At 51.6% G+C, this 19919-nt stretch overlaps 7 protein-coding genes across 7 annotated transcripts; 4 read left to right on the top strand and 3 right to left on the bottom strand.

The window, feature by feature from the left end:
• Positions 1–809: 809 nt before the first annotated feature.
• On the bottom strand, positions 810–4204 carry J4E82_007330 (uncharacterized protein; the record flags this gene model as incomplete). The annotated part of the gene is made up of 5 exons (XM_051733576.1): positions 810–3339; positions 3390–3618; positions 3670–3763; positions 3816–3973; positions 4027–4204. 5 exons carry the CDS (start codon positions 4202–4204, stop codon positions 810–812), a joined length of 3189 nt encoding a protein of 1062 aa, XP_051586623.1.
• A 1690-nt stretch (positions 4205–5894) lies between these two features.
• J4E82_007329 (uncharacterized protein) lies at positions 5895–7235 on the top strand (the record flags this gene model as incomplete). Its single annotated transcript, XM_051733575.1, has 1 exon — positions 5895–7235. The coding sequence occupies one exon, from the start codon at positions 5895–5897 to the stop codon at positions 7233–7235; it is 1341 nt and encodes a 446-aa protein (XP_051586622.1).
• Positions 7236–8391: 1156 nt separating this feature from the next.
• Positions 8392–9233, top strand: J4E82_007328 (uncharacterized protein; the record flags this gene model as incomplete). Its single annotated transcript, XM_051733574.1, has 3 exons — positions 8392–8445; positions 8527–8893; positions 8950–9233. The coding sequence occupies 3 exons, from the start codon at positions 8392–8394 to the stop codon at positions 9231–9233; spliced, it is 705 nt and encodes a 234-aa protein (XP_051586621.1).
• Positions 9234–10681: 1448 nt separating this feature from the next.
• On the top strand, positions 10682–13255 carry J4E82_007327 (uncharacterized protein; the record flags this gene model as incomplete). The annotated part of the gene is made up of 1 exon (XM_051733573.1): positions 10682–13255. One exon carries the CDS (start codon positions 10682–10684, stop codon positions 13253–13255), a length of 2574 nt encoding a protein of 857 aa, XP_051586620.1.
• An 850-nt stretch (positions 13256–14105) lies between these two features.
• On the bottom strand, positions 14106–15269 carry J4E82_007326 (uncharacterized protein; the record flags this gene model as incomplete). The annotated part of the gene is made up of 3 exons (XM_051733572.1): positions 14106–14428; positions 14481–14879; positions 14936–15269. 3 exons carry the CDS (start codon positions 15267–15269, stop codon positions 14106–14108), a joined length of 1056 nt encoding a protein of 351 aa, XP_051586619.1.
• A 473-nt stretch (positions 15270–15742) lies between these two features.
• On the top strand, positions 15743–18059 carry J4E82_007325 (uncharacterized protein; the record flags this gene model as incomplete). The annotated part of the gene is made up of 3 exons (XM_051733571.1): positions 15743–15855; positions 16003–17426; positions 17527–18059. 3 exons carry the CDS (start codon positions 15743–15745, stop codon positions 18057–18059), a joined length of 2070 nt encoding a protein of 689 aa, XP_051586618.1.
• Positions 18060–18061: 2 nt separating this feature from the next.
• On the bottom strand, positions 18062–19639 carry J4E82_007324 (uncharacterized protein; the record flags this gene model as incomplete). The annotated part of the gene is made up of 3 exons (XM_051733570.1): positions 18062–18879; positions 18944–19100; positions 19151–19639. The coding sequence occupies 3 exons, from the start codon at positions 19637–19639 to the stop codon at positions 18062–18064; spliced, it is 1464 nt and encodes a 487-aa protein (XP_051586617.1).
• Between the last annotated feature and the right edge of the window lie 280 nt (positions 19640–19919).

Here is a 19919-nt window from a genome sequence, read left to right as displayed (position 1 = left end):
TATTATTGACCTAATCTGCATAGGTCGAGGTACCTTGTTGAGTGGGCTGAGAGACTACAGTTAGCAGTGGTTGAGCCTTTGAAGCCCCTACAATGATGTGTCATAGTGAAAAGGAACTTTTTCCTTGAGACAGCGACAGCAAACAAAGCACAGCGACATGATGCTTCAGTATATTTCGGTATTTGTTGGAAAGAAGAAGGTAGAAAAGAACTCAAGCCTTTTTGTGCTGGGTCAGATATCTCGAAAGCACCAGCCGCACATTTTCGAGTGCTGACAAGATGACACGATCAAAGTGACGGTGACGGGGCATGAGCAGAACAGGATCACAAGCTTGCGCACGTCTAAGCAATTGCACTACGCAAAACGTCTTGATTAAACATTCGAAAGTTCGCACCTCCTTCTCTAACATATAACATACTACGTGATCTTCGCGATGGTATATATTGTCGGTCATCGAACATACGTGACCGCATGACTGTGCATGTCCGCAAATATGTGTACCTAGACAACGATGTACATTCCTCCCGAGGTATCTCAGCAAAACGTAAAAAATCGAAAACTGATGCAGATTGAATGGAAAACAAGCCGATGTCAGACATAAGTGTATGGCGCTGACGGGTATTAAGTGTGAAAGCACAAATTATGCTGGTTGTCGTAGAAGAAAAAAACCAGAAAGTCGAATTCGGAAAGGGTATCGAGCTCTTTGTACGCTTGGAAAACAGATGGGGTATGTGATGCTAAAGGACGATCTGGGCAATTGTTAGCAGAACTCTGAGCAATAACGTAATGGGAGCCTTACAATGCGCATTCTACCACTGTCTTCCGCCAGCTCCTGCGCCCGGCTGACCATCAACATTGCCAGTGAGTTCAGCAACACGCGCCTTGATGCGAGCCACGCGGCTTTCGATGGTCTCCTCGCCACTCGTCTCGCCTTCGTCAGTCCGCTGGCTCTGGCTTTGACTTCGGCTACGGCGAACCTGTTCTTCACTCAGCCTCGCTGCGCGTTCGGCAGCGTTCTTCCTAATCTGTGCCCATCGATCTTGAGATGGTGATTGTTGCTTTGTGAACTCGACGGATTCTTCCGAGATGTCATCCGAATATTCTGGGGCACGCTGGGTCGGGGTTCTAGGGTTCGTCTGTTGCATCTGTCGACGAGGTACAGTTGGGGCAGCAGCGGCATCGTCATCACTCTCGTCGTCGGCAGGGGCAAAAGCAGGCATGTCTTCCATCGGGCCTTGGTCGAATCGTGAGAAGGCCTGGTCGATCTCTTGTTGTGTTGCTGGTCCACCAGCCACAGGACCGCCAGCTTGATTTGGCTCCACAATACCGGACGAAGCCGCAGGGCTAGGCTCGTGTTGTGGCGATGGCGCCCGTATAGGCTCGGGTTGATCATCAGTGTAGGTTGGCGATGGCTCTCGTACATTGGATTGGTGGTCGTCAAGTCGGGAGTTGCTCCGGAGGGCATCAGATGCTTGGAAGTATGAATCATCTGCAGGTGCTGTTGTAGCTACTGCTGCAGGCGTCTCAGTCTTCTTTCTCCCAAATAGCTTCCTAAAACCACCGCCTTCCTTCTTCTTCAACTTGTTTGGTGAGATCTTCTTCCCTGGTGCGGCTCCGTGATCCTCACTGACGCGGCTCTTGGGCTGGGGAGCCACAACTGGTTTCCGTTCGGGCACTGCCTTCCTCAAGGCAGGGTGCTGGTTCGGAGTCGTGCCTGACTGAACAGACTTCTCGTCCGAGATGGGTAGCGGCGTTGCGAAGGGCGTCTCCTCTATGGGAGTGGACTGGTCTTGCGCAACTGGAACAGGGAACGACTGCTGCTGAGGAGTCTGAGTGGGCGAGTCGTTTGGCCAAGGTACCGGAGTCACAGAAGCTTCCGTAGGCTTGGTATCAATACGAGCTGGTGAGCGTGACTCTCCTCTCTCGGACTTTGGTAGCGCGGGAAGATCGCGGTTGGACACCTCTGGAGGTAGTGGCGACGAGCGACCATTAGCAGATGCCATGAGATTGTTCTTTGAGCCTCTGCCGGCACTGACATCTCCCAGGTACTGGGCACGAAGTGCGTCCTTGTCAAGCGCGGCTTCGCCAAACTTCTTGTCCCACTGCATGGCCGGACCAGCCTCGTTCACCAGATGTGGTTGCAGCGTAAGCACACTGTTTGTTTTCACTGATGTGGTATCGTCGGTACGTCCTCGGCGTTGCGCAAATTCCTTTGCGTCCTTTTCGTCCCGCTCATTCTTAGCCAGCTTTGCTGCTGCAGCCTGTATCCTCGCGTGTTGATCTGGTCCAATACTGGTCTTGCTCATGGGTGTGTTGTTAGTTGTCCGGTTGTAGGGCTCTTTCGGGGTGGGCTTCTTGCCGGTCGACTTTCTGCGGCCAAGTCGTCCACGCCTTGTGAAGCTAAATTTGGACTTTTTCTCGGCGATGTAAGCACCTTCCTCAGGACCAGGAGATGCGCCTTTGACTTGCTCTTCCATGACTAGCCACTTTGCGCCTTGGATGCGTGTTTCAATCAACGTGCATCTTCCGAAGGCGGCTTTGCGATCAGTAGTCTCTTCGGAAGCCAGACTAATCATCCATACCCACCAGAAGGTCTCGTCGAGGTCGAACTTAGTTATGCTTGCCAACTCGCCAGGCTCAAGGTCATCTTCGTTAAGACCATTTCGCACATGTGACTGGGAGCTGTGTACACGGTTCTCTCCTAGAGGTGGGAGTTTCTGGTTGGGCATTAACAGAGTAGTCGGGGGAGATTGATTGTTCTCGTCGGCGAAGCCCGAGGACAAAAAGTCCGCCCACGAAGGCGTGGTAGGGCGACCCAAGTCGGTATTGTTGGAGTGAGGCCCCGATCGAAGACTGGAGAACTCTCGTGGGCTCCCTCCTACCGAGGCACCATTTGTACTGCTGGAGCTGTCCATTATGCCTGAAAACCCAAAGTCTTCAAAGCGGGACCACGACGGGTCTGGTGTCGTTGGGTCTGTTGACACTGTCGACTGGTTGGCTGTTGCAATACATTTGAGTACTCTCTGGCACTCATCAGTCAGAGCCTTGACAGTGTCTTCGTAAGCGGAGAACTGTTGCAGCGCTCTGTCATCGTCGCGGTACTCGAAGTTCTTTGCGCGACGCAGTAAGGCGAACGGTGTAGGCGAAACGGAATCTACGATCATGACAACCTTGGTTGTGCGCGTTTGCATGAGGGTCGGCGTTTGCGGAGGGTATTCGGTCTGGGTAAGTAGCGCTTGGAGAGAACGAGGCAAAGCTGAAATGCCACCAACTACGTTCATATCTGGAGATAGCGATCGCAGGTAGGCGAAGAAGAGATGGCTGGCAGCATCCGCGGCCCTACAGTGAAGTCAGTATGTATTTCACATGTAATGGATGGTAATGCTTACTTCTCCCATGTGCGATAGCCACCATCGAAGCCCTTGCCGTCTTCGACGAACTCAAATGCCCACCATCCGGCTAAACGAGAGAGCTTCCTGCCACCCATACCGTTGCTCTTGCCCCTTGCTGCGACGGAGGACAACAGATCGAAGAAGTCAAATATGATGCGCTTGCGAGCTTCGGAGTCGACGCTGATTGGTATGAAGGTATCGAATGCGTGGCGGGCGAAGTTTGAATCTGTACATGACATCAGCAGCCATCAGGGGTATGTCCTTGGTGCCAGCTTACCAGACTCGCCGATTCGGAAGAGCTCATAAGCGTCCCAGGTGACGACGCCGCCGGGCAATCTGCTCCAGCACCATTTAATGATGCTGCAGAGCGTCTGTCTACGTCAGCGCATTGCTCGATGTGGGGGTGCAGCTTTGTCGGCCTACCAATGGCTCAGTGAGACGCAGTTCCTGCGCCAGCCCCTCGCCTGAGTATTGCCGCGTGTTCTCGTAGGCGGCCTTGAAGAAGTTGCGTATGAAGTTGCGGGAGGCGCTCGTGTCGGAGGTGGGGCGGAAAGGGAGAAGCATAAAGGGCATGTCCAGGGCTATTGGGAGTCAGCAACGACGATGCAAGTGCCAATTGAGCATTCCCACGTACCCCTCGACTTCATCTCCTGTGTGCAGACGTGGATGAGCTCCTGGATCTCGTCTGGAGCGACATCCTTTCGCGTCCACGACTCCTCCCAGCGAGGTTTTGGCGGCGCGACGGGCTCGGGGGCAGTCTTGGCGCCCTTTTGCTTGTCCTTTGAGTGGAAGACACTCTTGAAGAAAGGCATGTTGGCGTATGGCGGGGTGTCTGGCGGGCGTCCCGTGTGTAATCGCTACCACCTGTAGCGGGTGACGCAGTTGCGCTCTGAGGTGGATGCGCGACGCGGTGGTAGCGCGATGCAGGGACTGGTGCTATTCAATTGCTTTTTCTGCGAATATGCCTGTGGTGTTAGCAGTGTAGGTGTAAAAAGGCACTGCAAAGAGGTTCCAGGGCTCCGGCGGCCGAGAAGGTGAATTGCTGCTGGCGGGAAAGGAGGAGGGCGAGGCAGTTGCCCTCAGGCAGGGCTCCTTAGGGTTCAAGCGAAATAAGTTCCAATCGACGCCCGTCAATCGCCCATCCCTGCCCCCCGCCAAGCCCTCCCTTTACAGCTAGTCGTGGCTCTCCTCTGTGGCACCTGCAGGAGAAAGTGCCTCTGTTTCGTATCTTTGCTTTAGTCGCCAGCACATTGGGGCCCGGGACTCGAAAATCTACGCGGTCAACGGCTGCTTCTGGTGTGCGATTGGTGGGGCTGAATGATGTGTTGTCCCTCTTCGCGTCATCCACCGCGCATCGGACCATGTCATCGTTGACACCGCCTCATATCGCGACCAGTCGCCCTGCCCGCGCTGCTTCATCGCCAGCAGCCCCATCCCAGCGACAAACACCACAAAGCAACACCATACGACGCCTTGTGGGACAGACCCTGCGTAATGCGCCCGCTGCTGATCCGACTAGCTCCCGAACTCCAGGGCCGTTGTCTCGTACGCATGAACCTGACTCCACTGTAAATCTAATACTCATGATGCTATGACTGAGGCTGGAAAGAAGCACTGCACGAGCTGAGCCCGTTCCCGAGACGCAGATACCCGTCTTGTAGCCGCTGGTAGTCGAATGCATCACATTTCAAATGGCTCCTACTGCCATCTCCTGTTGCCATCTCCTGTCACATGTTAGAAGTTCGCTTCAACGTTGACAACAGTGTACAGTTTGTCTTGATACAACAGCAGTCCTACAGGAGCCATGATGTTTTCATGCTCACGTCAATAGCCGTCGTCTTATCGCGTGAATGCTTTTTGGTTCGCGGAGAGACGCGTGAGAGACGTGCGTAATTTCCTGCAAACCCCCACTGGCGGTACTTCGGCGTATCTTTGAAACGGCAGAACAAAGTCAACTTGCCTTCACTCCCGCCCTCGTTCTGGCCAGACACCATAGTCCAACACTCGCAACCATGGGAGCTCGATAAACAAGAGCGCTGAAGCTGCATGGTTTTCCGGATTCATGCTTCATGCTGCCGTTTGCTTGTAAAGGTGAATCATCGGCAGTATTTCCATCGGAGGCACACTGTAAATTCAGATCGACAATTGTTGCACCGCGAAAGACACCGTCTCGACACTTCCTGATGCAGATGAATGCTCACATGGTGTCTTAGAAATTATGCATTTGCCAAGCGTACAAGCACGTGTTTTCGATCTGTTTTCGTGATCTGCGCTAGCAAAAGGGTCTAATTCCGTTCTGGCTTAGGTCCATAGCTCCCGAATTGCTGTCTCCCGTTGACATGTTGTCAGCTGTGCCCTGAGCGCACACCCAAAAGCAAGTCACAGTGACACCAATCAGCGCCATTGCTGCAGCCAGCCATTTCTCAAGTCGTCCTCGCACGTTCTGAGTAGTCTATTTTCATCCATCCCGCCCCCACTTGTGGGCTGTAAACAATTTCCGCCATGCCAGCCCAAACAACATGCCCAATACCCGAAGTCGACCGCGCACTGTCGTCATACATCAACAGCCGGGAAGACACATTGAGGATCCGACGAACGCTCTCGAAGTACCTCACATCAAGCCTGAGGCCTGTCAATGCAGCAACTCAGAACCAGCATCTGAATCATGAATGTCCGCAGAACCTCTCCGCAGCCAATACCAACCCTCCAGGCTTGAAGGACGTTCGTCTGGAATATTTGCAGGCTCTTCGGGCTAGATCGCAGGCGCAAGCCAGACATCGTGAACTCCAGGCATCGTTGGAAGATTTACGCAATCGTTATGTGGACGAGAACCCGACGCAGCCAGAGTCAGAATACGACAATGAGGTTACTCGAGGCTACGTCTCTTTATTGCGACAGCGCAGACGATTTGCAGAGCTTCAGGTCATTCAAGAGTCTCTAGACAAGCTTCTGACCGCAAAGCCTTTGACTGTTGCAGCTGACCCTAGGGCTTCCATCAAGAGCGCCATTGGTGAGCAACCAGATTTACCTGCCGAGAGGTTCGAGCAGCTAGCACAGGCTGAAGAAGACCAGACATGGGTCTTCAAGCTGAAGCAGGAGGTTCTTGAGGCGCGAACAGCTATGGAGCGTGCCCAAGCCGCAAGGAAGAAGGCCCAGGACGAGCTTCAGGTTGAGCCAAGCTTGCAGGTGCAAGTTCATGCACTCGAGCGAGCGAGAGATGAACTCGTCGACTGGGTTCAAGGAGAGCTGGCTAAGATGGAGGAAAACAGTGTCTTCCTCGAGGACGCCTCGCCCATCAAGCGCCCAGTGAACGCCGTAGCACCCGTCGATCTTGCATCAGCAGAATCGCAGATACGGGAATCATACAACAAGTACATTGAAGCTCGTGCTGGCTTACTTGAAGCTCATGCAAGCCTTCAGCAGCCATTGGACGTACAGACTGAGAACCAGAATGGCGGTCAATCCATCCCCTCCGAAGACAGCAACGCCACAACGACGAAGCCTGTTCGACCGATTACCAAGCTCTTGCCCTGTCTCCCACACCTTGCAAAAATAGCCAATAATGAGCGATCTCTACTCCAGCAATCTGTATACCTCCAAAATCAGATGGCATCCGCAAACCAGGACATGGAGGAAGCGCTTCTCCGGCTCTCTGGCGAAAGCCATCTATTACCCGCTGGCTCCAAGGATGTAGCGATATGGGGAAAGATGGCGCGAGAAGCGGAGGCGGTTACGGAAGAATTTGTGAAAGAGCGCTTACAGGCTAGCCGGCAAGAAGTGGGAAGTGTGAGCACGATTGTGGAACTTTGCTCACTGCAGAGTCAGGTCCTGGAATCGGCTTAGAAAGCAAATGTGAAAATTACATCCACTGAAAGGCTGAAATCACAGTTGTTTGAAGGATGATTGGAGCGCTCTAAAGCCAAGTACTTCGCGCGAGTTGAGTCAGGATCCCTCTTTGCGCTTGTAGAGGTGAAGGGTACTGCGGCCTTTCGTGCCAGAATTGACGGGGGATGCACCATCAGTAAAATTGAGTTTGATAGAGCATTCTGTCGCGAAATATGGTATCTCTAGACTCCAACTCGTATCATTCGAGACGTTTTGCATGCGTTTGAAATTTGTTGATATTACCACGTTAATTTCAAAGTACCCGGACAGCAAGCTATGGAAGGTCATCTTGCAGACGGGTCAAAGACGTCTCACAGTAACCCTACATCCGCGACTGCCGAATTCACCTGATCACCCTACATGGACTTGAACGGTTCCCTACCGCAGTAAAGGACAGTACACATGGTAGGGCCTAGGCTTCTGAAGAAACGCTATGACGGGCTGTGACCCTCCATAGTTTAGTAGTGTAAACTCAGTTGAAACGACGCACTCAATTTTTCCCTTTTGCCGTCTCTCCCAGCCGAGATAATGACAAGATATTTGGATGTGCCATTAGCTACCAACACAGACACATACGATATAACTTGAGCGACCACTCAGTTCAGGACGAAACAACAATAGGAAAATTGGTTCAGCAATGGAAAGGCTGCTCAGAAGCAGCTTATCAACAGAATGTGATTGGATCTCGAATGGGCGCGTAGTTCCCGTTTTCTTGCTCACGCCATTATCCTTGTTTGAAGAAGGCACAATATTCGGGAAATCTACGCATCCAAAAAGCACTCCAACATAGGTAACCTCAGCTGAATACAGAAAGTGGTTCCAATATTGGTTTCTCATGACATGTTTGTTTGCCATTGTGTAGAGACGAGAACGAGTTTTGAACGAATCCCGTCAAGCAAATTCGAGTAGCGCAAGATATTCATGTGTGCTTTCATCTTGCGTATCTCGTCTGCTCGGCTCAATCTGGGTATGCATGATAGCAATTTAAGCGCACATCACCTGTGCAGCCACACTTGCCGAGAACACTATAAACGCCTCTAGCCTACATTAAACAAGTGATGCATGACCAGAGTGGCTTGTTGTATATATCTTCCTGATTACTACAATGTCGTCTATGATCGTTCGCAACGCAGCTTCCCATCTCAACTTGCCCAGAATGCATCTCCTTGTAACTCTTTCCATCCTCGCTACTACAGCGCAGGCTCATTGCAAGTTCATCATAGCCTGTTTGAAGGCGTTGAGCTAACAGTTGCAAGATCGCTTTCCCAAGCTCATTCTTAATGGCGTTACTGAGGCGGCGGAATGGACATCCATTCGGCAAACCAAGAACTACCAAACTAATTCGGGTGTTACCTCCGTTACTAGCCCTGATATGCGCTGCTTCCAGAATCGCCCTGGGACAGGTACTGCAACTGTGGCTGCCGGCGATACGTTAGGCTTCGTTGCCGCAGCTTCTATCTCGCACTTCGGACCGGTGCAATTCTACATGGCAAAAGTACCCGATAGTGCGGATATCAATACGTGGGAGGCAGCGGGGAACGTATGGTTCAAGGCAGCGAGTATAAGCGCAGTGGGGAGTCCGTTGACTAGTGGGGAGAGCACATGGCCCGCATATCGTCAGTTGATCCGCACGCGTTATCCTTTCCGCCCTGCATAACTGATGCTAGACCAGAGAAATCGCAAGTTGAGTTCCAGATTCCAAAGAACGTGCCGAGCGGCAAGTATCTTGTTCGTGTAGAGTCAATCGCACTCCACCAAGCTTCTTCGGTCGGTGGTGCGCAAATGTATCTTTCGTGCGCACAGGTAGAGGTTATTGGTGGTGGAAGTGGTAAGCCTGGACCTTTGGTAGCGTTTCCGGGTGCATATAACGCCAACGATCCTGGTCTGAGGTGGTCGTACTATCCGATCGCGACGAGTTATACTGCTCCGGGACCTGCTGTGTGGAATGGCAACTGAGCTGCTTTGGAGCTGGTAGAGATGACGGTCCGCGCTAGTTATGTCGATTCAGAAGCTGGAGGTATATCTGTTGCACCATCTCTTTCTTACGGAGTCCGTATTTTTTCAAGAACAAGCACCTAGCTGGCGTTCTTTCTGCTCGGTCCTACCGGGTTCATGCCATGGAATCTTCTCACACCAAGTACCGCTCCATTCTCAACTTCTCCGCCTCCTCTTTCTTATTGAGTACAAAGGCGACCTCAGACCCAGCAGCAACTACAACAGTTGCTACCATACCGATGCCAGCTCCGATAGCCGCGAAGCCCAGGATCGTGAAACAAGTGTATCCAGTGAAAATAGTCAAGTACATGACACGGAAGAAAAGCAAGAAGAGGTCGTCTGATCGGGGCTTCATCGCATCCAGCTGAGATGCATAGTCGATACTCTGGAGCAATCAAGATATGGTATCTGTAGACGTTGCTATTTTGATCGTCGCAAGGCTGGGTTTCCGCTTTCGGTCTTCGAATACGAGGTGATGTTTGACGCTGATCTTAGTTGGACAGCACGGCCATGAAATTGTGGAGATGCGGTTCCGCGCCAACCGAGCGATCGAGTGCGTGAAGGGAAGAGAAGGGCATAGTACCACAACAAGTGATTTGTAGATAATACAATCTGACAAGGTGAAGCGTAGTTCAAGCCACGTGAACTGGCGTTCAGCTTGCAGCGTTGGCCGCGTCAGCCTCTCGGCGATTGGCCCTTGACGTCGTGTCCTCATGCCAATACTGCACAGTTCAGCGTACCATCATACTACCTTTCTGTTTATAGCAACAGCTGTGCAGGCGAAGACTCGTGCAGGAGGGAACAGACATGACGGAGGCGCCCCTGAAGGTTTCTAGACCGACGACAGAAAGCTGGGAAACAATATTTGAAGCAATGCAAGAATATTTGGATATGACGTTATAAGGGTTCTGCATAACTGTGAGGGGATTTGACTGCTTAGGAATGACTTTTCAAAGTCGCAACCTTGAATGACTTTGCGGACACAAGCGCGTTCGCTGATGTAATCGCCCTACCAACCCGCTGGCAAGCCCCCACAGACCAGACGTGTGCATTGGGAGAGGATATCTGATTTGCCGCTATGGGATTCGGAGGGCAAGCAATCATGTCTCTGTACCAAGGACGCTGCCAATCGTACGAGGACGTAGTGATGGTGAACATGTCGGCACCTTGATATCGCGCATCTGCACGTGTTGACGCGTTTGTCTTGGCACGCGTTAAGCCGCTCAATCGCCACGGGTTCATCTGCACATTCTCAGGCACAAGAGCAGCGCAAACCTCACCAGTTATGCTCAAATAATTTCTCAATGTTCAGAAACCCTCGAGAAAACCAGTCCTTACCGGAAGAATCTCGATTGACCCCCTCCACCGGCCGGCCTCCCTCGCCACCCCGCCCGTCCTCAGCAGCAGGAATGGCTTCCAAGACGGCAACGAAGAAGGTCGCGCCAAAGCCAAACACGAAAGCCCTTCCACCGAAGAAGGCCATTGTGCAAACTACTCTCACACCAGCCGACTTTGCCAAGAAGTCGCCCGCCGGCAATGGCAAGAAGCAGAAGCCGGCAGGCACGCCAAATGGCAACATCATGGCCTTCTTCAAGAAGGCCGAGGAGATCAACAGCCGCATATTCTTGCAAGAACGGGGGTCAAATCCAACTATTGTGTTCGACGGCGACGAGGACGACGTGGGTTGGAGTGACGAGAAAAGCAATGGCGTCATGACTACCGACAACGATGAGGAGCGCTACAATGAGAATGGCGGGAGCGTCAAGAGGCGAAAAGTCAGCGAAGAGGCGGTAGCACTTGTGCCGGCCTGTTCGCCACCTCCACCCACTGATGTAGAAAGCAATACTCTGGACGCGTTGGCAGCTGATGTTCCCAAGCAGGCGTCAAAGCCGCGGAAGAAGTCTGGACCCTTCGTGGACGACTCAGAATCCGAAGACGATAATGTAGAAGTACCTGCAACAACTTCAGGTATGGCCATACGAGGACAAAATGACGATTCGCCAATTGCTAAACCAACCGAGGGTCGGTTACCCGCAGATAGTATTGAAGACCACATCCCCCGCGAACTCCCACCGCTGAAGTCCGAATCCACGTCTCAAAACGGCGACGAAGCGCTAGACGAATATGAAGATCTTGAAGACGACGATTTGCTCGAAGGCGAAGAATACGATGAGAGGCGATGGATGAAGGAACAACAGAAGCTGGAGATGGAGGAAGCAGGCTTTGAGGGCGATCCTGACGAATTCGACGCTCCGCCTCTGTTTCCAGAAAGCGGTACCTCCGAACCCAAACAGGAAGAGCCAAATGCCAAAGATATACCCTCATGTCCAATATGCGGCAACGATCTACCAGGCCTGTCAGAACAGGATGTATCTGTGCACGTCAACGCATGCTTAGATGGCAACCCAATCCCGTTGCCTGTAGCAAAGCCCAAAGAAGAGAACAGGCTGACTACAACGAGCAAAGCAAAGGCATTCAAAAGACCAGATAGGCCAGCCAAACCGGGTCAGGCAAACCCATTTCAACTTGCGAAGCCCAGCACCCAGCCAAGTTCGGCTTTCTCGAAACTTATGGCAGGCCACGCTGAAGACGCAGCATGGGCGTCCGCTGCGGCGGAGAACAACAAATCCCGCGGCAAGCCCGCATACCAACGCACCTGTCCATTTTACAAAATCATGCCAGGTTTCTTCATTGCTGTGGACGCATTTCGCTATGGGGCCGTCAAAGGTCAGAACGCGTACTTCCTCAGTCACTTCCACAGCGATCACTACATCGGACTTACTTCGTCATGGAAACACGGGCCGATATACTGCAGCAAAGTCACTGGCAACCTGGTACGCCAGCAGCTTCGGGTAGATCCCAAATGGGTAGTTGATCTGGACTTTGAAAAGAAGACAGAAGTGCCAGGAACTGAAGGGGTTCATGTCACGATGATCTCCGCAAACCATTGCCCGGGTAGTTCTTTGTTCCTGTTTGAGAAAGAGCTGAGCAAGGGCAAGAGCTCAAGACTACAGCGAGTCCTACACTGTGGAGACTTCCGTGCGTGTCAGGAACACATTGAACATCCACTATTGCGACCAGACGTTTTGGACGCTGTGAGTGGAAAGAACCGACAACAGAAGCTTGACGCCTGCTACCTCGATACCACCTACCTCAACCCCAAATATGCTTTCCCACCTCAGAAGCAAGTTATCCAGGCTTGCGCAGACATGTGCGTTAGCCTCAGCAAAAGCCGCGCGGACGACTCCGATGGATGGGAGAGAATGAAAAGAGAACGCGCGGGTCAAGGTATGGTTCAGTTCGTTCGAAAGGATGCCAGTATAGATAATGCGGGCGAACCTAAAAGTCCGGAACGAGGCCGACTCCTCGTTGTCGTGGGCACATACAGCATCGGGAAAGAGCGCATATGCACTGGCATTGCAAAGGCCCTAGGGAGCAAGATTTTTGCGCCTGCCAACAAACAACGCATTTGCAAGGCTCTCGAGGACCCCGAACTGGACGCACTGCTTACGACGGATCCTCGCGCAGCCCAAGTACACATGACTCCACTGTTCGAGATCCGAGCGGAGACTTTAGACGATTATCTGCGCGAATATGCTGACACGTTTTCGCGCGTTGTCGGTTTCAGACCCTCGGGTTGGAACTATCGCCCACCAAAGGGCCGCTTTACTGAATCGCCTCAAGTACAGACTGTACTGCATTCTGATAACTGGAAAAGTACTTTTGCTATGAAAGACCTCACGCCCCAAGCCGGCAGTGGAAGTCGGGCAAGCTGCTTCGGTGTGCCGTACAGTGAGCATAGCAGCTTCAGAGAGTTGACCATGTTTTGCTGCGCTTTGCATATCGACAAGATCATTCCAACGGTCAATGTGGGTAGCGCAAAGAGTAGAGAGAAGATGAAAGCTTGGTGCGATAGGTGGGCAGCAGACAAGAAAAAGAACGGGCTGTTCAAGCTAGGCGAGCACGGCCAGGGCTGGTCATAACGACACTCCATTGCCATAAGCGGAATTCAGTTTATAGAATTTGTTGTTCGCTAAATCTCACATCTGTCGTGGTATGGATGCCACTTCGCCCATCACGCGCGTCAGAAGAAGCCGCTACGAACTACTGCAGATGTGAAGATACAAAGTCAGTGTACGTCTCGTATGCATTTCGTACAGGCGCAACTTAACTACCAGCATTTTCAACTTCACTAGTTTTCCACTCATAACCAGTCATCGGGATCCGAGCGCTACTCGAAACATGGGAGCCAGTACTTCCCTAATCTGTTTTGGAACAGAAGCGGAAGCACTTTGAACATTTTCGCTGCCTGTCGAGCCAGGTACCGTGGAAATCCATCAAGGAGCGAGTACCTGTCCATTCATTCATCGTCAGACGATTCCCAATAGCACTCTGAACAGAGATGATGGAAGTCAAGAGTGCCTACGCTCGGATTGTGCATGAGTGCTCACTCTAGATTTTAGGTGGCGCGGAATACTGTGATACTTTTAGAACAAGTTGTGGTAGGATCCTGGGTGGGCAGGGTCTTGAATATAGCAGAGGAAAGATGAGATGAATGATTCTGCCCATGTGAGATGGATGACTGCGTCATGTACAGCAGTTAGATTGCTACATGCAAAGGAATGTGACTACAATCATACTGGTTGTACATGAGATGGAAGCCGATGGGATCCAACGCAGGGGATTCAAGATAAAACGAAACGTGGCCAATATTACTGAAGCGGTGCAACGCAAAGACTGCGACATCACGCCAGAAAACTTACGCGGTTATACATCCTTCATGCGGAAAAAGTAACATTGAACACCTGAATACAATTCGGCCCTTAGTAAGCCTCATGCGGTAGCGCTGACCGTACGAGCTGTCGTCGCGTCCACCTCGACGGCCTTGACCACCAGCTCTTTCTCTTTCTTCAACTTCTCTTGTATAGCCTGGTAGTTCCGACTCATAGCATTTCTGGTAAACTCCTCTCCTGTTACCACTGGATACTTCTTCAGCGGACCTTGGATCTTAGCGTCTTTGCACGGTTGGTTGAAAAAGGCGATACTATAGCGCTCGCCATAATAGTCGTCGGGCTCACACGGAGCCTTAACGCGATGGAATGTGGATTTGAAGCGGTCGTCAGACCATGACATGAGCAAGTCACCGACGTTGCAGACTGTATGATGTGGTTAGAGTGCTCGTATTAAGTGTCGATACAATTAACATACCGATCGCGTTCTTCTCAGCGTCAGGCTCAACCTTTGTCCAAGCGTCTCCGTAGCCAAACGATGTCGAAACTTCCCGTCCTGGACATATCTCGAGGCCAGACTGCCCTGCCTTCTGGAACAGTAAGGTCAAAAAATCCCAGTCAGCATGCGCACCTGCTCTGTGATGCACTTCCCCAGTGGGATTCGGTAACCGCGGAGTTTCGAAATAGTGTAGTAATCGGCACACCGTCTGAGACTCTGGCCTTCTGACATCATGTGCTTTGATAAAATAGTCGTCCTCAAAACCCAATCCTCGCGCAAAGCACCTCATGAGGTTCTCGCTGACCGCTTGTACTTTGTGCATGAATGCCAGGGCCTCCGCCTGGAAGCCAGGCAAAGTCTCATCATCTAGCCATCGGCCTGATCATCAATCAGTATGGTTACACATATACCAAAGATGGAGAGAACTGGCTCACCGTTCATGCCTTCGCCAAATTGCATCTGATAAGATTCTTTGCGGTCGACTGCACCAGTCGATGGCCTGATTTGCGCGTTCTTCTCCCATCCAGCATTGTGCTGAGGGGAGAAAGGCACCTGAGACTTTACGGGATCAGGTTGGTTGAAGAAGCGTGCTGACTGGTCAAAGATCCCATCAACAGCATCGCGTGTTATGCCGTGGTCTACGATACAGAAGAATCCATGGTTCTCTGCAGCATCGAGAAGTTCCTGTGTAATCATGTCCATCCGAGAGTCGAAGTCGCGGAGGGAGATGGTCGGCACAGGGCGATCAATGTATTTCGTTGGTGCCATGATGAGATGTTGAAGATTCGGGTCGCTTGATGATGAGTCTGATGAGTCTGATGTACGAAACGAGTGTATCATATTGAGGGAAATCCATACCTGCTCTTATGTTCCGCCATTTTTGTGTAAATGCATATGGTGTCGCAGTAAGCCCCGAGGCGTACCAAAGCCGACGTGGCCAGCGCGGCCGCTCGAATCGGCCGTCATCGCCAGTGGCTTCATCGTAGTGCTGAGATAGGCGGCTGCTGTTTGTAAGACGGAATGGACGCGGCTGAACTGAAGTGGGGCAACTAAATTGGTGGGTTCCGCATTCTCGGCCGCACCCTGTTCCTTTCTGTTCCCTATCGCACTACATACCGACGACCAACTGACAGCCGGTGCCTCCTCTGGATGCTAGACACGTGGTTCTGGAACTCCGGTTCTCATGAGAACAAGGCGCCCTCGAGTGTAACAACTGACAGGCCGATACGGTCAACCTCACCATGGACGATAGTAATGCCTCGAAAGGGCCGCGACCCCGTTTGACATGTACAGAGTGCTATAGAAGGAAGATCAAATGCGACAAGCACGTACCTTGCAGTACGTGTACCCGAAGGTCAGCGCCTCCGTTCTCAAAACAACCCCGAGCTTTGGCAGTAAAGTGGGCTTGCAAGAGCGTATATTGGATCTTCACTGGGAGCTGGCAAACTGGCTTCTGAGTGCGGCTCTGCCATTCCAATTCATCTCATGCTAAGTAAAACAGGGGTTATGCAAGCTTTTGTACAAGAGAAGATATCACCGTGACATCCTCAGCGCCACCACCTGCATATCAAGCTCAGAGCGCGACAATAGGGTCTGACGACCTCGTGCGCGCACTACTCGACCGTGTAAGTCAGCTTGAAGCTAGACTACAGGAGCAATATAATATCGTCTCGAGCGAAACACCGCTACCACCTGCGCAACTGGCTGATAACCCAGCAAGTCCCGCAAATGATGAAGCGATTACTTTATCTACGGACAATAACATCACGTCACAATCTGTGGAAACTGGTGATGCAGCTACTGTGCTAGAATTTCTGGCATGGGGCCGTAAGAAGGATGCCGATTATGGAACTTCGCCAGAACATAACAGCGGGCCAAGACGACTGAGTGTCAGACACGAGGATGGAGCGACCACCTCAAATATCCCATGCGAAGCCAGCAGAGATGCACAGCTTGATGTACTCGAATCGCTTCTTCCCGACAAGACTCACATCATACAACTTGTGGAGTACCACAATACCTCCATCTTATGGTACCATGGCTCCTATTCTTCAGCGATGTTCGGAAGTGACCTGGACCTTTTTATGGGTGAATATGAAGGCAACGTTCGACATGAGGACCTGAATCTTCAATGGCTAGGTCTGCTGTTCGCCATCATGACTGGAAGTATTACATGTGCACCATCATCTATCTATCGGTCTTGGGGATTCTCATCGGAGGAGCGCATGGTCTTGTCTCAAAGGTGGTACGAAGCGACCGTGACATGCCTTGAAGTTGCGGGTTATATCGAGACTCATACGATATATTCTGTCCAAGCTATCGCGACTCTGACGATTGCGGCTCACATTCTAGGCAAGTCGAACAGCCAGTCAATACTGCTTGCATCAGCTGGTCGCATCGCTCAAAGCCTCGGTCTACACCGCCTTGGACCAGAGAACGCAGCTGGGGCTACTTCAAAGGAGCAGCTGCGTCAACGTGAGGCCGGTCGACGGGTATTCAATCAGCTTTGCACGCAAGATTGGTTCCAGATTCCGTTCTCTGAGTCATATTCATTGAACCCTCGCTTCTTCAAGACCTCGAAGCCTCTCAATTGCAACGATGAAGATATGGTACCCCTGCCGCTATCTACTCCAACCCAGGCGAGCTATTGTAACTATCGTTATGATATTGCGGCACTTATGCCGCAGCTATTGGATGCAATGACAGGCTGCAACACGCTTTTCACAAAGTATGAGCAGGTGCTGCGGTACGACGAGAAGATGCGCAAGCTTGCTACCGCATGTATGCCTACATTCCTCTCAAACAATGCGCCCGTAGCAACGGGCTGGCCTATTTATGTTGGATGGGCCAGACGCTCATTGGCTATATGTGCCTCGCACAAGATCATCATGGTGAGAGATTCCCTGTACGAACTGTATGTGACATGTACGCTGATTCCACACGCGCATCTTTTAGATACATCGAAAGTTCATTGGGCTCTCATTCTCGAACTCCGCATTCTCATTTACCCGCCGTACCTGCATAGCAGCATCCAAAACCATATTGAAAGAAGCATTATCTGACAACGACCAGGGGCCGACGCTGTGGATTGAGCAAGCTTTCTCCGTCGCAGCGGGGATCATCCTCAGCCTCGATGCATTTCACCGGTCGGCCATTGAAAGGAAATTTGAGGAACACAAAAAACTTGTCGAAGACGCAATCAGCTACTTGAGGACGTTTGAAGACAGCAAGATAGCTTCACGTGGTGTGCAGTTGCTATCTGGCTTGCAGCGTGAACTCCAGGATGGAGGAAGCGTCAACTCCAGGAAGCGCCAACAGCCTGCAGAATTCGGCGAACTGGCTCCCTCGTCTAGCAAGAGAGCACGTACGTTTAACGTGGAAAGCTTTATCAACAACGTATCTAGAGACTTGCAAGTAACAACCCCCACTTCTTCGACCGCAGATGTCCCTGCAAACGTAGGAGATACTTCATGGAATTCCTTCATGAATTTGTTACCACTACAAACTGGATTCGGGGGACAAAGTCTGTTCGATGATCTGCTTTCATTCCAGTTCTAAGACTATGTATACTTTAACGACATATGATTCCGTGCACCCACACCGCTCCTTTTACGGATGTCTGCTACTGACGTCTTCGCTCTCTGTATGATCTTGCTCTCATCAACGTGCAACAGCTTGCCACTACTGACAAGTAACTGACCGTCTACGATGACTGTGTCGACGTTTGCGCCAGACGAATTGACGAGCACTGTGACTGGGTCCATGCCACCAGCATTTTGCTCGGCCGGATCCCACGGAGTACATGATGCGCCTTTCGGCTCCACAATGACAACATCAGCTTTCTTCCCAACTTCTAGGCTCCCAATCTCAGCTTCCAACCCTAGTGCTCTCGCGCCGTTAATCGTTGCAAACTCTAAGACATCGTATGCGCTCAGTACGCCAGCGTTTTGTCTAACACCACCATGTAGAATGGATGCTAAATGCATCTCGCGGAACATATCGTACGTGTTGTTGCATGGCGCTCCGTCGGTCCCTAACGCTACATTCACACCTTTCGCCACCATATCAGGTATCGGCGCCACACCAGATCCAAGCTTGAGATTGCTCGTCGGATTATGCGAAACTGTGCTCTTACTTTCAGACAAGATTTCGAAGTCTCCAGCTACTGGGTCTGGGTGAACACAGTGGGCAAAAACCGTCTTCGAGCCCGTCAGTTGCGCATCTCGGCAGAACTCAAAGGGACTGCATTGGTAATAGTCTCGATAGATGGTAAGATCTTTAGGCGCTTCGGCACAGTGCATAGTGAGGCCAATACCGTGTGCTCGTGCGGCTTCGCCTATTGCAGCATGAGCCGCCATTGGTGAGCCTCGAGGTGTACCTAAAGATCAGTGTATGAAGTCAGTGTTTGTTTCATATGCTCTTCAAAGAAAGACATCACCTACCGGCCGCAAACCACATGTGCAAACGGTCGTTCAAAGAGCCATGATACTTTTCGTATGCTGATGAAGCAGCAGCGACTGACATAGAGTCCACATCCCGATCTCTGGCATCTTTCATGTTAAGCTTCGGGTTTGACTCAGCGGCCTTGATCAGTTTACCCTGACATCTATGTTAGCTTTACATCATATATATTGTACTGGGAAACTTGCCAGACACGCGCGAATACCACTTTCCTCCACCGCTCTGACGACGTTCTCGAGTCCGCTTCTATGTGTAAGCATAGCCTCCAGGAAACACGTCGTTCCCGTTTTCAACATTTCGGCAATAGTCAGCATCGAAGCCACATAGCCATCATCCTCGGCGTAATTCGCTTCCAAGGGCCAGATCGCATCGCATAGCCAGTTGTGTAATGGAAGATCTTCGGCGAGCCCACGTAGCAGTGATTGCGCGAGGTGTGCGTGGGTGTTAACGAGGCCTGGTATGATGATCCTGTTCTTGCACTCGATAATTTCGATGTCTCGGTCTTTGTTAGAGTTTAGCTGGTCGACGAGGTCAACTGTCTTTCCAAGTGCCGCGATCCGGCCATGTTCGATGAGGATTGCACCATCCAGAATGACCTCCCGGCTCTTGTTGACCGTGATTATCGTCGCATGCGTAAAGAGACGCGAGGGTAACCTGTCCGCAGCTGTCATGATCATCTCGGCTGACCTATTTTCGATGAGGATATACAGGAGAGAAGCTGCTGTGATTGGGATTCGTAGCCAGACGTGTTAGTTCAGGCTGCTCCAAGGCCCTTACGCTAGCTCAATCTTGTCGATGGATCTCATCATGAGGGCAACTCTGCTAATTACTTCACACTGTGACTACCGTTAACGCTCACACAGCCGCGTCCTTCTAAGGCGTGCTTCATGACTGGAGTGATGGGGACCACCTCCGCCGATCTCCGCTTTCGCACCTTCGCTTGAGTGACATGGGACG

The sequence above is a fragment of the Alternaria postmessia genome, assembly GCF_024291825.1.
Source record: "Alternaria postmessia strain BMP 2775 chromosome Unknown scaffold_49, whole genome shotgun sequence".
In the NCBI taxonomy this organism is placed as follows: Eukaryota; Fungi; Ascomycota; class Dothideomycetes; order Pleosporales; family Pleosporaceae; genus Alternaria; species Alternaria postmessia.
This window is presented reverse-complemented; position numbering and strand designations above follow the sequence as displayed.